This window comes from Saccostrea echinata, unplaced genomic scaffold (assembly GCF_033153115.1).
Source record: "Saccostrea echinata isolate AGI-Se365-2 ecotype Australia unplaced genomic scaffold, CSIRO_AGI_Sech_v1 ptg000030l, whole genome shotgun sequence".
NCBI lineage: Eukaryota > Metazoa > Mollusca > Bivalvia > Ostreida > Ostreidae > Saccostrea > Saccostrea echinata.
Window position 1 is genome coordinate 8,026,871 of NW_026889779.1, and position 19,150 is coordinate 8,046,020.

The window sequence follows — 19,150 nt, forward strand, 5'->3', positions numbered from 1 at the left end:
AAATTTTTTGACATTTAAAGAAAATGAAAATGAAAGGTCAGTAAACTTTTATTGTCTATGTTTTGTGAAAAGGGTGGAGAAACCTTAATTCCTCACAGTATCAGAACATTTGTCCTGGCAACATTAATGTTTGCAAAAATATTTGAAATTATGCCTATTTTTGCCAATTTGACTAATTTTACAGAAAATTTCTTATATACAGGTTTTGTGTTTCTATGCAAATAATGACAGGAGTTTTAATGATCAATAAGTACTGGTTTATATTAACAATTTATATAACTTATTTAACATAATTCACGCTTAATTTGTCGAGGGGAAAAAATCAGCATCGCCATTTTCGTCAATTAGTGTTTTTGAAAATTATTTTTTTTTCCTTTCTTTGTACATAAAGCATAAAAATATTTCAGAACAAGTACATTATCTAGGTTTTTGTTGAATTATCACCCCCCCCCCCCCTAAAAGGGTGATAAACGTATTTGGGGGGGGGGGTGAAAGTGTTTTTAACATACTTTTTCTAATATTTAAGATAAAATATTTAAAGTATTTTTTAAAGTTAACAAACCGAAGCATGATTGACCTATCTCTTTGAACGAGGTTGTTTCATGAGAAATTGTATGGAGAAAATCTTTACAAATATATCGGAAACCTATCCAGAAATATTGTGCGGGAATTTTGGCGGTTTTCTTTTCGAGCTCCACCTGTTGCCTTACACTCTGTGGATGTCACTCAGAAACTTATCGGTCATTAATATCACGGGGCGATGTCCAGTCACATGACTGTCGTACTTAGCTAACTGTCATGTCCAAGACTGACCGATCGTAGCTCATCTGTGTCAGTACGACGATAAGGGGACAAGTATCGCACAAATAAACATTTTGGGGACTAAGATGGATAGGGCAGGGGGCTATATCTTGTAGCAATTATCACACTGCAGGTTTTAATCAATGTCACATTCTTATAGTCAGTAAATACACTGTCCAATATATTGCACTGTCTGTCATGTGCTGTTATATGAGATCTGTCCCAAAAAAATACGCCGACTGTTGCTTTTCAATATCATCTACAAGGGAAATTATTAATGAGAAAAAATACAAAATGTATAAATAATTTTCTTAAAAGTTAAGTAGAGAACAAACTCTTAATTAAATGGCGAAAATCATTGTATTTTACTACTTGTCTTTCAATGATTTTTTATTTTATTTGTATTTTTATAAAAAAAAAAAATAATAAAAAAATAAAGTAACATATTAAAACAGTCAAACTTACTGGATAGAACATTTTTTGTATCAATTCATATTTTAGGAAAGATAAAAAAAAAAGGTAATTGGCATCCAAGTGTGCATTGTTAATTAACACCTAGTAACATTTATCTTGGGGGAGGGGAGGGGGGGGGGGCTCCTAAAATCTAAATAGGACTTGATTGGCTTCGAATATGTGCATTGATTCAAATATGTTGAAAATAGGAGACATGATAATTTTGATTATTTTGTTTCGCACCAAAAATAATTTAATAGAAAAATTAAAACTTTTGTGATTTAGCATTATTTTTTAAAATCATTTTTTAGATTAAAAAAAATGTCTGGATTCGACCAAATTTCTGAAAGGCCTTTCCCGACCCGCTCCAAAAGATATGTATTGTTTAAGTATATATTCGCTTCTTTCGTTTCATTTTCCAGAAAGATTCAGTATTTTGCTTGTTCGTGATGTATTCTTTTAATACGAGTTGACTTCATATTTTATCTAAATAAAATACTTCTTTTTGCGATATAATGCGTTTCAATGTTGATTATTTTTTGCATTAATTGCTTCATGGGTTTATGAATACAATATCGTTTTGCATAAATGTCAATGATAAAATCTATGATATTTTACTAATTCTCAATGATTTTAGATAAAGCTATTTTGCATCGTTTTCACAATTGTGTTAACATCTAAATGTACTGCATACATACATGTACTGATTTGGTAAAGAAACATGTAATGCTCATAAGATGTTGGTAAAATGCGGAAGCTGAGCCCATCTATTGACCAGTCGGACGGAAACAGGTTCATTTATATGTTAGCATAACCTTTCTAATTACTCCGGTGTACAGTGATGACGGAGGCGTGTTTTCTCTGTGATGTATGGGGATATAGATATTTGTCTGTTGTAGGAGAGGGGTTTCCCGGCGGGGTACAGATTGTATCAGGTTCCTCTTTGTAAGGGTTAATCACCCCCTGGAGGTGATTATGTGTCTTCAAATATTATCATTATTGTATAGTATCAAAACAGCCCAATCGTCTTAATATAATATCAATTGATCAATTTTCCTGTGGGATCTGGGTTGAACGTTTCAACGTTTATCTGAATTATAATGAATAAAACGTGTGACAATTCCACTTTAATATACTGGATTCCTTTAAATATACAGCATATAAATCTGCATTTAGAGAATTTGAATTAAGACATGTTTCCAGATAACGTCTATTAGTATGACCATGCGTCCAGAAATAATGTCGGGCTCGATTTTGTTGAAGCGGGTGGCAGGAGAGATAACACTCTCATCATTTCTAATCTTCTTGTTTCTGTGGCATCTTGTCTGAGAAAATCTTTAAAAGTGTACATTTTGGCAATAAATTTGAAGGACAGCTTCACGGGTTTTAAAGATTGACACTAATGGAATTGGAAATGTGTTATATGCTTCACTTCTCTGACGTGTTTTCTTGGTCTTCAAGAAAGAGTTCTAGGATACATGAAATAAAATATAACCAACAGTTGTCAGTTCTTGTTATGACAAATCATTGTTAAATATTTATGTGTTTTATGCTGTATACTTATGTATTGTTTCATTGTACTCTTTGCAGATATTTTTAATGACTTTAAATCTATACACAAAAATTGTAAGATTATTATTTGTGTGTATGTGTGTGGAAAGTTTCTGAACATTTCTCCTTCTCTTTTTTTTTTAAAGATAAAAATTGAAGTACTAGAGGTTGGTTATTATTAAATATCGTATATACCACGTCGAAATCGGGGTTTCGGAAACTCTAAGTATTAGAATGAATGTTTATGATACACTGTATTCTCGTTTTATGTGAACAAATGAGGACTCCATGGTCATGGCCATTTTCAAAATATTTAAACCTCTTGGAATAGAAGATTTCTGTATAAAAATATAGGAAATTGCTTTAATACCATCGCTTGAATGTTGTATTTTTCGACAAAATAATAGTTTAAGGTAAGAAAAACGTTATTTTACATTTTTAGGTGGATCTATTGGGTGATTTGTTTTCAATCCAGCCTCCATAAAAAGGATCTTATTTGAAGAGGGTTCCAATATTTTCAAAATACAAGAAAATTAATGTTTTCCCCCCTATTCTCCATCTATAGCATTATCAAATATGTTTGTATAGATACGTATTTATTTGTAAAATGAAAAAGAAATGAAGATTCTATTTTCAGATTTCATATGTCAATAGAAAAAAAGTTTAATTAATGTTGTTTCCCTTTATTTGTAAAAGTTTTAAAAATTCTCGATTTTAACCTTTTCCCTTGGAATGCACTTGACACAATTCTGTGTTATTTTCTATGAGTACCAAAAGACATGGTTCGTCCCATAAAAATATGAAAATAACATTTTATAAATGGAGTACCTGCTTAAAATTATGCTTCATTTCCATAAATGGTTAGTTTTTAATTTTTAAGCCATTAATGTAACTAGGTTTTGTAACATTGGATAGAAGAGAAGGAAGTGACACGGTGATTTATCGGTCCGGCGGTGCCTGGCACCAAGACCCACATTAATGTCCTCAAACTTATCCAAAATTTGTCCTTCACCAAAATCTTTCCTGACGTTCATTCTGAAATTACTTTGTAAACGTTGTTACCGTCCTATTAGATTCAATTATTAATCAATTTATCTGTTTGTTATTTAATTGTATTGGTGTTTTTTATCATGTACATGTATGTTGTTATAACTGCCCGTCTTGAATTTCTTGAATATTGTCTTAAAATGACTTAAGCTTCATCAATCTATATTTGTAAATGGGCGAGGACGCAATCTCTTTCGGTAAGAAACCAATGGATTTACTAGTTTTTAGATTTTTTTCAATTTGCTTGACGAAAACAAACAGAATTGACATTGTTTGGAGAAGTCCAATGTTCCGAACTGTAAACACTTGAAATGATCATGTTTATTTTCTCTTGTGATTTACCAGATGCTTAATTGGGCAACGTCGTAATTAGAAATTTGTCTTCATCAATTGGCGAATTTATTTGAAACTGATCCTAGAATATGATTCCCCAAGCAATAGCTTTATGATTCAGAGATCATAATGACCAATTAGGCCAACAAGAAGTTCCGATCGGAGAGAAGCCAGAATCTGGCCAGTTACTGTTGGTTTGTTTCGTACTTTGAAACGGTCGTGCAGCTCTTTGATTCTAATCTGTAATCACTTCTTTGATAACTTTCCCGCAACATGAAAGAAGCTATGATGTGTTAACAAAATTTCCAAAAATGAAATAGTCCGGAAAATTACTATCTGGTCTGTTTTTGTTTTGGATTTTCAAATTATTAATAGCCCCTGGGTGCTTCTTTGTAACTTCTTACCTACCAATCATTCTGCGTGAAAGGGATACGTTTTGAAAGTTGTTTGCTTCATGTCGTTCAGATGAACAAAAATTGATGTCGTTAATTGGTCTTCGTTTGTTACAATGGACATTGTCAACGTTTCTTGATTTTCAGACTCAAATCATTATTTTTTTTTAATTTTTAAGTGCGTGTTCCAGGAAAGTTTTACATTTTCCAGGTTAATCTATGTAGCCTATAATTTGGGTTTTACATTTAAATCATTTTAAATGATAGGCTCATTCGTTCGTCGTGCGAATTAGCACAAGTTTTGATCAGTTCAGTTTATTCTTTCAAAACCACGTAAATGGTACATGAGGTACAAAAACATATATACATATAATACAATGGGTCAAGCAAGAAATGTAAGTCAAGTCTATAGCTAGAATGAGAAGAGGCAACAATTGATTTTAGTAATAAATGTACAGTATATAGCCTTTTTTTTATTTCAACATATTTTGAGCACATAGTTCCACAAAACTTCATGATATTTGGCTTCCAAAAAAATTTCTGGCTCAGGAATTTTTCCTCAAATATCCTAAAGCATTACATTCTAAAATATAGTGGTATGAAATGCATATACATGTACATGTATATTGATGGCCTTTATTTATTTTTTTATTTTATTTTATTACTATTTTTTTAACAGAAACTTTAATAAAATTTTCATTAAAATAATTTCATAAATAAATAAAGAATTAAATAAATAAATAGATAGATAACTAAATGAATAAATAAAAAAGAAAGAGAAAAAAGATTTAAACAACTATGTACCAGAATACACGTTTAGAACCATTCAAATTTTCAATCAAAGGATTTTCATTCTGGCATCTCTTATCTACAAGCGAAACTGATAGGATGTTCTTGGATTTCATTTAAATGGATATTAAAAATGGCCGTATTACCAGCCCTGCGTTGTAATGATGTCGTGTAGAATTTCCTAATGCGTCATTCCGAGTACCCACTCTAGGTATGTGCTTTGTGGAATCGAAAGGCTTAAACTATAAAATATCTTTTTCAAATAAAATCTATATATGTACAGAAAATTTATGTATTATAAGGCACGTAGAAGGCAATCTTACTAATTTCAATTAATACCACGAAAAGGGAGGATTGGCACCACCAATCTCACTTTAAACTTTAAAGATGCGAGTGCATCGTTTGTGTAGCGGTCGTCGGTGAGCGGATCAAAGACTTATTTAAATTAAATTGTATTTGAAGACAAATACGCAAATTTGAAATAAGATTGCAAACCACATGCATGTGCTATAATAATTCAAATAATTTGAAAATGCATCTTTGTTATTTAGAAAGTTTTATTTCAGTTTTTATACAGATGTCGGCGATTGTAATCTTAAAGACTGCTTTTAAATTAACCCCCCCCCCCCAAAAAAAAAATCGGCGTTGTAATGTCATCTCTATGTTTCAATCCCTTGATGGTGTCAATTTTCCTTTTTGTTGTATTAATTAAAAATTGGTTGCGGGCATCAGATGACAGATCTTCCCAAATCTATACATCTATTGTTTTGTTCGTTAGGGATATTGGGTAACAGGTAGCACATTATCAAGTAACCCCCCCCCCCCCCAAAAAAAAATATTCACGAAAATCTTTGATAAATGTATATGTAAAGGCACGCTGCATACCCTTCATTTATGATGATGTTTTTATCATAAGTTTATCATAGTTACTTCTTCTTGAATGTTTAATACTTTAAAAGATCGCAGACAGTGTTGCACACAAACCAATAGAAGAAGACAGTAAAGATGCACGGTCGCTGTCCTGTCAATACTAAAACACACCTGGCGCTCTATAAATCACACCTGTAATTAGAACAGGGGAGATAACAGAAAGCGGCAACGACACTCAAATGACAAAATAACATAAACTTGGTTTTTCGTGTCCAATGAATTGTATCTATATGAGGCGATAAAAAAGTTCTGAGGACCACCGGCCTTGAAGTGCCGCTGCATGGACGCAATCGTAATATTGATGTATAAATAAAGGTTGGATTTTTTAGAAGTCTGGGATATGAAATAATATCCACTTATTAAAGATATGGTCATGGATAGCATTTTGAGATCCATATTTATAGATGTAAATGTATAGAGTAATTATGTATTGATTTGTAAGTAATGATTTGTTTTAGAATTGCATTCTAGATTAAACGAACTAACTTGGAAATAAGTATTTAAAATAGTCCTGTTCCTTTTCAAATTCACCCAGACTGAATCAGTGAATGATCGTTTTATTTCTGTTACACCCCCTCCCCCTTTTATGATCGGGATCGGCGTTGAACATCTTGTAGATGGCACTGCTTTACATCCGGTTTGTCGAGGGTGTCATTTTTCAATAATTAGCATATGCAGCGATATTCTGTCAAATTACCAAGTGTTTAAAAAGGTAATCGAGGGAATGAGTCTGAAAAATATCAAGAATAGGGGTATATATTTCGGCGTTAGTCACAAAGCGAAGTTTTTTTTTTAACTAGAGAGCAAAATGCAAAGGCTGTGGTAAACCGGAAATCAATATACTGTCATGATATAAATAACATCGTTGTAGTAAAGTATTTCTTCGTACACCATTCAGCTAATTTTCTATGTTTGCTGTTTTTGCAAAACTATTCGATATAAAGAAATCTGATAGGAATATGTTTAAAATTCAACGTCTTATTTCTTCTGCGATTGGACAATATTAGATAGAACATTCATAATTGTCTAGTCACAAATCAACAAACTTTATATAGCCGTTGAAGATATTTGAGCCACCATTCTTAAGAGCAATTTCAATCAAAGGTTTTAAAAGTTTTCAGATTGTATAAGTAAAGTTGTTGATTTGTAACCAGAGAGTTATTTCTTGAATTGAAATTAGGATGGAGACCGATTTTAGTTAACAAGATAAATTTTGAAAGATAATAATTTGGCACAATGCGAGCATGGTGAAGTGACCGTACTTGTCAATGCCTCGCTACACACATAAAATGGTGAACAGTTATTCAAACAATGGAAATGCACCTTATGCTTAAAAGTGTTTAAATGCAGAAATGTGTAAACTTATCTTTAATTTGGATTGCTCTTAGACTAGTACAAATATGAGTAGTCACAAATTTGAGATGTCTTTTGTGACTTTGTCTATTTCATATAAAAACATTCTAGTGAAAAACTGCAATTAAATAGCTTGATCAAGCTGTTTTGAATACCTTATTAAATCTGTGTAGCTTAATCAACAGATTGTGCTTGGACCTGGGCAATGCAAAATGTTCATAGGTCAAATAAGGTGTTTCTGTTAATGTAACTTTCTGTGTAATTAGTAGGGCTGGGACAATACCACTTTTTGTATGTATTGTTATGTATCACAATATTAGAGCCACGATATGATATGTATCACAATATGTTGAATTGGTTATTCATAGTTGCCAACTCACCAGATTTCGTCGGGTTACACCCGATTTTTCTACCCTTAACATGATTATTTTTTATGACCCAGCGGGTCATGCTTTTCACCCGATTTTTGCCAAACAACCAGAAAATCTCCCGATTTCCGGATTTGGTTCGTAAATTAGGTTGCCCTTTTAACTTCCAGTTACAACCCAAGCTGGATATACGTAAACAATGCCGATGGCTATGTTCAGTAGGCCGTGTACCAGTAAATAAACAGTGCAGGCATAAATTGTTTTGACAAATCAAAGTTTGAAGTCAATTTAAAATGGCTTCTGGTAGAAAGAGATCGTTATCAGGTCAAGAAGGAACAAATTGAACCAAGAAAATGAGAAACGATATTTATGTACATATCAAGGAATCTTGGAAAACAACTTTCAATAGATGAAATAAAGTGTTCGAAGATAGTGTCGGCATAACTGTACATTTAATAGCACTTGTTCATTAAATTAATTCAGGAGAGGAAAAATAACTTCAAAAACCAAAATGAGAATACTTTTTAAATTTAGCACAAACTTTCCATGTACTTCAAATCAGCAATGCAGATTTTGAAAAGACTTTGCTTTATAAAAATTGCACACTTAATTCAGGTCAATACTGAATAATGAAACCTTCAATGCTCTTTTAATATGTAAATTTAATCAATATATATTAAATTTTTTATCATTGTAATTAAAGCCTATTTTTAATAAAATAATTTCAATACACAAATACATATATATACATATATATTAATTTAATCATGGTGTTAAATGTGTCGTGAATGTCGTTACGCACTATGACCAGATTTTTTACTTTCCAAATCTGGTCATGACCAGATTTTTACATGTTGGAGGTTGGCAAGTATGGTTATTAAATCTTTTTTCTGCATTAAAATGAACAAAACATTTCTTTACAAATAAGAATAATTTATTCGAAGTTGTATATCTGTTGTAAAACAATTTTTTTACACAAGTGGTGTTTATTATTATTATGTATTTTATATTTATATTTGGCATATTTATTTTATATATTAAACACAAAATGTTCAGTATAAAATGAAAAAGATGTCAGAACTTTTTTTTTGATATTTCTTAATACGTATCGATATGCATATCAATCTAATTAAAATCAGATGTTCCGAATCTGCTACCGCTTCTCAAACATCTAACAACATCCCATTCGGGGTTACATCAGAGCGACCTTTCGATTAGCCAATGAAATCGCCGCCTCCGAAATCTTGGCTTATAGTTTAGATGCATTTATTTTTTCACTGCCAAACCTATATGCCCAAGGAGTTTCGTAGTAAACAAAATATGCATGGCAAAGGAATGTGACGTGCAGGATATCTTGTATAGTTTGTGCATCTTCGTTTGTGTTATTCAGGTAAGAATGCAAGATTGGTGGACTGTACATTCAATTTATACCAAAATTACTTTAATTCAACATAAGACGGACTACTGAGCATCAATAATATTAAGATATAGCTGTAGAACGAATTTTAGAATCATATACGAAATCTTGAATCTGATTGGCCAAAATTTTCATGTTTATTCATAATCGAAAGGTTGCTCTGACGTGACCCCGAATGGGATGTTGTTAGATGTTTGAGAAGTGGTAGCGGATTTGGAACATCTAATTTCAGTTAGATTGTATGCGTATCATCCACACACAGAATCGAAATTATTGATATCTTAATATATCGTCTCAACCCTAGTAATGTATGCATAAAAAATACTTTTCACCCCCTAAAACATCACCCAAAGGGTCATCATGATGTAATAAAAGTACAAATTTAAACAAATTTTCAAAAATAGAGTTCAATGTTGTTGCCTGCGTCGATGGAACCGGTTTATTAACTTACATTCGAAGTTTCTAGGAATAAATTGTGGCTTTAATTTTCAAGTGGCAGTGATTGGAATTACATTTCAATGTCAACAATCTATTTAAATTTTCGAACGATCTATCCAATTCTTAAGAAAATCAGAAGTCCGAATAAAAAATATCACATCTGACATCGGCATGTTTATTTCAGTTTGACTTTGTCAAAATTGCTGATGTTGGTAATAGAAAGGTCAGCGAATCTCACAATTATGCAAAACTTTCAAACAACTTTCAGATGTTGCGATTTGATTGACGTGTATTCCAAGAAACCCAAATGACAAAGAATTTGGTAAAATTTGGAAATAAAGGAACAAGCACAATAATATTTAACATTCATTTTTTAAACATAAAATTATGATGTAAGGAAGCACAGCTAATAGAAGAAATGAAAGCTAAACCAGAGTATATTTTGACCCTCAAAAATTCTCTTTGACTCCCAGAAATTTACATTACAATTAATGGGTCATAATGACCCTTGGTTTTCAAAATTAGTTGAAACACTGCAAGACATTCAGTCCTTTGTACTCTGTGTACACAAAGGACCAAATCACGTTTTGTAAGACCTAAAACCCACACAAACTTGAAAAAAGAAACTAATTGAAAATGCAGAAGTAACTTTGGATTCATTCAAATTTCAATTTGGCTCTCTGATCGTTTGTAATGTTGATTTTTGAAACAAACTGGAAATTGTCAGACTTTGACCTTTGAACTTCACTTTTGAAAATTTTAATAAAACTTCATATACTTTGATGCATATTGGTGAGAGAAATTCAACTGTGTCATTATTTTCTTACTTTGATGTTTCTAATGACCTTACTATTCTGTCTATTCCTTTATTTTGTTCAGGATATTTCTATCAAACTTTATATAAATGTATATTGATACAAATTGGTGAGAGGGTTTTTTTTTTTACCTTGGCTTTTCATATGACCTTGAATTTCACTTTTATCCCTTCATTTGCTCTTCATTCAACTGAATTACTTCAGAAAAATCCATACATTGATAAATGTCTGTTTGAGCATTATAACCATACATTAGAAATCATATATAAAGTTGCTAAATATGATAGAATGAAATTCAAACAATGAAACTTTATTTGGGTGTTAGCTATTGATTTCAGACTTAAGAAGGAAGGTTCATTTCTTTTCATGTTGCAATACAAATGTACCCTGGGAAGGGCATTTCATGTCCTGCAGACTTATTTCTAGTTTGCTTTCTATTTAGAAATTGAAGAAGACAGTACTTGATTTGTACTTGCATGTATTTAAATGAGAATTCTTAGCTATCATGGGTGCATCTCTTTAAAAACAGTGATGATTAAGCTTGATGTGAAAATTATATATGTAGCGTATTTTTGATTGAGATTTTAGTTAAAAATATATTTGTTAGGAAAAGTGACTTTCTGAAAACTTCTCTCTTTTATATAATATTAAGTACTTCTAGTTGGTAAATTACCTGGTAAGATATCATGCATAACACAATCAAGTTTGTAAATTGGTGGATCTTTCTGAATAACTTATTACTAAGCTCTTATGTTGCTTAAAACTTGTTTTCAATTCTATTCTGAACCGTTCATTTCTGTAAAAAGTTGTCTTCTCACATGATTGCTTGATCAGTTGTTGAATGGATGGTCATATTTTTTGTATCAGTAGGTGTTTCAACCAATTAAATCTCCACAAGATCAGTACATGGGAATTTTTAGCAAGATGGCAGATTTTTTTTTTTTAGCTGTTTGATAGAACACCATTTTTTTAGTTGCCCCATGGGAAGTATAGTCCCATTGGGACAGTTTTTCTAGTATTTCACTGCAATCTTAAAATTCCAGATTTGTGATACTACATGTACTTGGGACAATGGTATGAAACAACAACTCTCAATGAAAACAAAATGTCTGAAATTTGTGAAGTTGAATAGACTTTTATGTCTACAGATAATGCAATAGCCATCAATGAAACAAAAAGAAAATGCAACATGTGACCCAGCTTAAACCTCATTTAAAAGATAATGTTCAAAATGAACCAAATTCTTGTAACTGAATTTTTATTAATAAGAAAATGCACTTATTTCTTAGGAGGCCTTTAAAGACATCTTTTGTTTTGTTCAAGGATAAAGTTATCTCATTCCAGAAATGATTCCTTGACAGAAAGATTTCTTTCATCTTTCTCTCTGTAAATTTCTCTGTAAAGAATAGGTTAAGAATGCAGCATGTTAAAATTCACAAATTTCATTATTATTTGCTTTGGAGAACTACTATGTTACATTACATCAGATTGGGCACTTAAACAATGCTCTGGTAAATTTGGATAATATTCAGGATGCATTTTCTCTGTGACTGTAGAAAAGAGGTGTTTCGTGCCTTTCAAAGTGAGGTGTCAAATCTTGTTAAGACTCTGGGACTTTATATTTGCTGTTAGCTTTTTGGAGCGAGATAATTAGATTTTCCCCCAGAATTATGATTCTCTGGAGTCCCGGCTATTGATTTTTATGTCTGCAAATTCAGTAGCTACAGAATTTATTTTCCTCTTGCTCGTTGTAAAGGTGCAAATTTGGTGCCTTTTTCATGGCAATTTTCTTGGAACTTCCACAGCTCTGGGATTCCATTCCATTGTTTATCTGCTCTGTGCATGTAATGAAGGCAAGCCTTTGTGTTATATTATCAGAATTTGAACTGACAAGGGAAGACTTGCTTGGTGAGGCTTTGAAGAAAAGTTTGACTAAGTGAAATGCTAGAATGACAACAACTAAGCATTCTTCCTTTGAATATGTGAAAATTCATCTTGTGAACTAAATGCCTATTGGTAATTGCAGGTGCAAGTGACATTTCAGATAACTTCCAATATAAAAGGTGTTCTCATGAAAATGTTTTATTTTTAACAAAGTGTACAAGGGCAGTGATTGATATGGTAATTACAGTTGAACTGGTAATTGAATTCTGTGATAAATTGTATTGTTACAAATTTAAGACATTGAAAGATTATTGGGATCAGAAGGGGAAACAAAATTTATATTTTTGTTAACTCTACACATTATATTATTTGATATTTGTTAATCCATTTTAGTATGCCAAGGCTAGAGATGGGAAGTACAGCTATGGTTAAAAAAAAGAGCTTTAGTCTGTCAGTGTCTTCAACCCACCATCAAAATAAATATTTGATTAAAGCATGCAGCCACTTCAGCCCTGATTAGGGGAGCCATTAAGCCCTGTACCAGATCCATTAATTCACAGAGAGATGTCCATAACCAAATCATGCAGCTATTACATTATTCAGGTATTATTTGATTAAGTAAAGCAATGCTGGTCTCTCTTGACTTGATCACTGATGCCATTTGAGGACAATTAGGGGCCAGGACCTAATCAATGCTCTGTTATTCCTAAGTGAATCTTACTCATGTGTAACTTATCTCATTATGAGACTGAGGCTCAGATGGTGTGCTTCAGTGCTTGTAATTTGATTTTTAAACTACAAAGTGATGGATGCTAACTTCACTTTGTTCCATTTTATGCACTTTTGTTGAAGAAGTGTTACAGAAAGCAGAAAGATGACTAAATTTAGAGACTGTTAGGTCTCTGTTCCTTATTTTGTCAATCAAGTTATTGTATTTGAAGGTTAATGTATTTTTAAATATTGACATGATTAAGAAAGTACGTATTAAAGTCATAAATGTATTGTATGGAAGATATTATCTTAACTCAATGAATTAATGTATCTGCATTTTCTTGATATGTGTGTTCCAATAGTCTTTATTCTATTCTATTTCAGAATGGCTTGGCCTCCAACCCCTGACAATGTAATGTATGGAGATTGATGATTTAGATTTGAATACAAAGATATACTTGTCTTTTAAAAGTCACTAACTTTCTAAATAATCATTAATAGTGATTTTGAATAAAGCTTGAAAATCTTTGTAATTGATTATTTAGCATCATAGCTGTGCATCCAATGAAAATGTCTCTTTTTCAGATTTAATTATGTTGTTGATTTTGATGTTTTAAGTCAATGTTGATTATGTTTTAAAAGAATTTGATGTCTTGTACAAACACCTTTGTAACCCTGTTTGATTGATCTTCAGTGAGAGAATAAACCTCATTAGAGATAACTCACACAGTGGCTTACGATATGTGATATGAGATATTTTGTCATTTTACATTATATGGTAGAAATGCAGTATTGATAATGACTGTATTCTTTGTACTTTAGCATAAGTTTTATGATATCCATTTATATGCATGCATATATGTGCTTAGCCATAAATTCTATCTTAAAATGTTAAAGATATGATAAAAGTCACTTTTAAGTCACGATTTGAATAATTTATGTGCTGAATTATGTTAATAAAATTACAAAATCCTTCACTCTCAGCATAGTAATTATGCGTGACGCTGCTGCCTAGACTTAATGAAGCAATATTTTTTATCTAGGTGTTGGCCTATGTTGAACATGCACATGGGAAATGGCACTTCAACGAAATACGGGCAATCTTCTCCCGCCTGTTTCTGCTGCAGAACGTGGCGATCGAAATCTTCATGGCAAATAGGAGTGAGTCTTTTAATATAATAAGTTCCAAAAGGTGAAAACGTAGAAAATACTGAACAGTATGGATTGCAAAGCAAAAAATAAAAGAAGAATCAGTCTTCATATTACATTTCACCATCATCAACACTCTACAAATATAATCTTTGTAAGTGGTTTCGCTCACAGCATATAGGAATATGATATTTATTATCCAGTATACAGATCATGTAATCATAGTTCTTCAAAGGAAAGTTTGGAATTGTTTGTTGACTTGTTAAACATTAGGCGGTGGCGGTACTTCTCAGGAGATGGCGACATGTCAACAATTTATAATACTTCTGTCGATCAAATATTAACGTATTCCCAACCACATCTAGACTACAGGTACCACCTGTTCTTTGATCTTGATAATGTCGCTGACATTTGAATTTTTTTTAATAAGTGAAATTAGACTTGATTTTGTTTATTAAAGTATATATGATACCAGTAACCGAATTTGCAAAAAGTCAATGTTCGCAATGGGATATGGAGACATGAAGCTTAAATTAGTGTAGCTATGGCAGTTGTGATGCCATTGAAATTCAAATATGCTGCATAAATTGCACAGTTATTAGCCTCTAAGCGAATTGTCACCAGAATAGGAAATTATTCAGAATATAATAAATATTAAAAATGACTTGTTTTAAGAAAAATGTGAGGTAAAGACCTGTTTGCTGCACTTTTCATTTAGCCCTCAGACAGTTTCTGAGTTCAACGTGACATAGATTTATCTATTTATGCAAAGTTTTCAACCGAAGATGCAAAAAATAACAGTGCTTATAAAATGCCATGTAATTTTGTTGAAAAATGCTTTGTTTCAAGGACGTATGAAAAACCCCTCAGTATATTTTGCTAGATACTTAGTTTTATAATACAAAGATGCGAGACCACAACGGCACTCGTAAAAAAAAATCAAACAGAATTGTTTTCATATTGACGCAGAAGTATATTAGAGAGAATTAATAGATTATTATGTTTTAATAATTGGATAAAGGTTTTTATACAGGATCTTCACAAAATGAATGAAACCCTAGTATAATAAGGGAAGGAATATACAAAAAGAGGATATAGTAAAAAATAAAACAAAGTGTTATTTATAACACAATGTCTCTGTTGTTTCTCCTCTGAGACAGTAGAAGACTGTTTCCATCAGTATACTCCATTTTCAATGACAATTAGAAGTTTCAGTGATCATTTTTAATATTTTTCAGCTGCTGTCATGTTTGCCTTCCCGGACCATGCAACAGTCAAAAGAGTTGTCAATGCCTTGCCTCGTGTTGGAGTGGGAGTCAAATATGGATTGCCACAAGCCAGGTATTAAATTCAGCAAAAATGTGTTCATTTATCAAAAAGGAAATCAGCAAGAAGTGGGTTTAATTAGAACCAAGCAAACCCAACAAATAACAAGAAATGGTTTTGTTTTGTTGTTGTTTTTTTTTTTGAAATAGTAAGGAAAGAAATTGACTCTAAGAATCTGTTACTTTTCACATCAGTGTGAGAGAAAATCTAGGAAAAGAAATCTCGAAAGTTTTTCAGGATATCAAATCATATCAATGCTACAAAAATTAAAATTTCCATTTTGCACTCAGTGTTTTTGTTTTGCAGGAGATTGTCCTTGGCATCAGGAAAACAATTGTATAAACTATCCAGTATGACCCAGAAGTGGCAAAGGAGGGAGATCTCTAACTTTGACTATCTTATGTATCTCAATACCATAGCAGGTGGGGCTCTGAAATATACCATGAAGACTAAAATATGTACAGTATAATTTGTCTAATCGGGATTCTGAATACTCCAGAATTTTGTCCATTTTGGCTTTAAGTTTTAGTTCCATGCACTTCTTTAACAAATGTATCATAAAAAATTATGTGTAGTCTGGAATCTGTCTATTCTGTATTCTAAACAGCCATATTGGTCCCAACTGCTCATAATTAACGGTAATTATTTCCTCTAATACGGCCACACATATTACCTCAGTCATTTCAATGTAATTAACACCTTTGTGATATACGTGCTAATTTGTGTTACATGTGACATGATACGAACTGAAACCTGGCGGAGACGGCCCTCTTGAATAAGTATAAGGTTTAGTTACGAGTAAATTAATAAACTACTTACACTATTAACTTGCTTTTAATCCATATCACACAGTATAACAAAGTCAATGACAATACAGGTACTTTATTTACAAATCAAAATATAAATCGGGATCGAAACTCAATTGTCAAATTTCAAAATGGCTTTCTATGGAGGGAAAATGTACAAGTTAACTTAAAAAGTTTAAATGTCAATTCCATAACTATCAAATCACAAAAATAATAATTGTGTTTGTGGTTATGTTGAATGTGCTTTTTTGAACTGCAAAACCTGTGTTTGACTTTGTATACATTTCACGTTTGAGGTCTTGAACTTTTTGAAGGAAAAAGAAAAATTGACGGCAAGTCATGCATATACTCTAGAGTAATATCTGGACTCCAAAAATATCGAAAAATTTAACCACTTAATTATATTTTGCTAACATATTTATTGTGCTTGTCGATAAAACAATGGAAATAAATTTCTAATATTTTTCTGCACTCCAGACTCTGTCTAATCCGGCCAATTTTTATGGAACTGGTGGTATCTGGTGTGGACAAATTATACTGTATTTTGATTGCTACATATTTTGCTTGTAGTATATTGTCATGCATTCATTTAGTTTCATTGCTCAAGTTGCAAATATAAATCACAAAAAAGGAGAAAAAAAATCCCAACAAAAAACAAACCCAATAACTGCCACATACACTTGGAATGTCCACAAATTTAATACAATAGAATGTCGTCTCATTCCCTGAAATACCATAGAATACTCTACTTGATTTATCAACACAGGGTACGTATTACCAAAGTTACACAAAATGTTGAACTCAAATCTTTTATTCAAAAGAATGTCTTCCAAAAAACTTTGAATATCCAAATTGGTACACTACAACAATACCTCTGAAAGTTGGTCTCAAAAACCCACAATACCTGCCGTTATATACCACATTACCCATATATTGTCAGTGTTTGATTACCCACAATGCCATAGATTGTCAGACTAGATTGTCAATTTATATCTTTTGTGATGGAACACTATGTCAGGGTGTCAGAACTCTTTGTAAAACTTGCAAATACTGAAGGCCAAGTTTGTAGAATTAACACTGTATTGACTAACTACTTCTCAGTCCTGCTGAAAGTAGGTAAGTGTTAAGTATCAGGCTTTTTGGCTAACTAGAATTGCATACTTCAGACTTTAAACACATACCAAAATATTAAAAAATGTCAGCCTCCATCTCTCATGATACCCCAAAAATTCCTAAACTATACCTTACAATAGAATGGAATGCCATCTTGTAATGGCGGTAATAAGGAATATCAAACATATCCATCACATCATCAATCAAAATTAGTGTTTGTATCCCCTGTGATACCATAGATTGTCAATTGTCAGACTTATCAATATGTTACCAAAGAAAATTGTTCTGTCTATCTCAAATGAAACCATAGTATGTATTTTATTCAGCATATTACCAAATTAATCTCTAATTTAAATCACAATGCCATAGAATGTTAGGCTCTGCCTCCCATAATACCACAGAATGCTAGGATCTATCTCCCACAATACCACCACAGTACCACTGAATGTTAGACTTTATCTTCCACAATACCATAATGTTAAACTCTAGCTCCCTTGATACTACTGAGTGCTACAATTTATCTCCCAAAATACCACAGGATGGTAGGCTTTATTTCCATTTAGAACACAGAATGCTGTATGCTGTCTTTATCTCCCATAATACCACAGAATGCTAGATTCTATCTCTTAAACCCATAGAATGCCAGGCTCTGTCTCCCACAGTTTCACAGAATGCTAGGTTTTATTTCCTACAGTACCACAAAATACTAGGTTTTATCTACAAAAATACCACAGAATGCTAGGCTTTATCTACAAAAATACCACAGAATGCTAGGCTTTATCTACAAAAATACAGTACCACAGAATTCAAGTTTTATCTCCCACAATACCACAGAATACTAGGCTCATATACCAAAGAATGCTAGGTTTTATCGCCCCTTATACCACAGAATGCTGGACTCTATATCCCACGTAGCACAGAATAATAGGTTTTATGTCCATCAATATCACAGAATCTAGGCTAATTCTCACCTAATACCACAGAATGCCAAGATCTGTCTCCCCTTATATCACAGAAAGCTAGGCTTTATTTCCCACAATACTAGAGTGCTAGGATCTATCTCCCACCATTCTACAGAATGCTAGGCTCTATCTCCTCTTATATCACAGAATGCTAGGCTGAATATTCCACAATACCACAGAATGCTAGGCTTTATGTCCCACAATACCACAGAATGCTACGCTTTATGTCCACAATACCAAAAAATGCCAGGGTTTATCTCTCTCAATATCAGATATTGTTAAGCTCTATCTCCCACAGTACCACAGAATGCTTGGCTTTATGTCTCTCAATTCCACAGAAATCTAGATGCTATCTCCCACAATACCATAGAATGCTAGAATTTATTTCCCATAATACAACAGAATTCTTTAAATCCCACAATATCACATATTGCCAGGTTTTAGCTCCCACAATATCAGTGAATGTTAAGCTCCATCTCCCACAGTACCACAGAATGTTATGCTTTATCTCC

At 32.3% G+C, this 19,150-nt stretch overlaps 1 protein-coding gene across 4 annotated transcripts in view; it reads left to right on the plus strand.

Moving 5' to 3' along the window:
* The window catches only part of LOC133197203 (neurobeachin-like), a 121,782-nt gene that overhangs the window by 86,025 nt on the left and 16,607 nt on the right, over window positions 1–19,150 (plus strand). For all 4 annotated transcript variants that reach the window (XM_061333111.1, XM_061333113.1, XM_061333112.1 and 1 more), the window contains 3 exons: window positions 14,326–14,443; window positions 15,670–15,772; window positions 16,064–16,179. In XM_061333111.1, coding sequence (XP_061189095.1) covers window positions 14,326–14,443; window positions 15,670–15,772; window positions 16,064–16,179 — 337 coding nt within the window. The remainder of the gene's footprint in view (window positions 1–14,325; window positions 14,444–15,669; window positions 15,773–16,063; window positions 16,180–19,150) is intronic.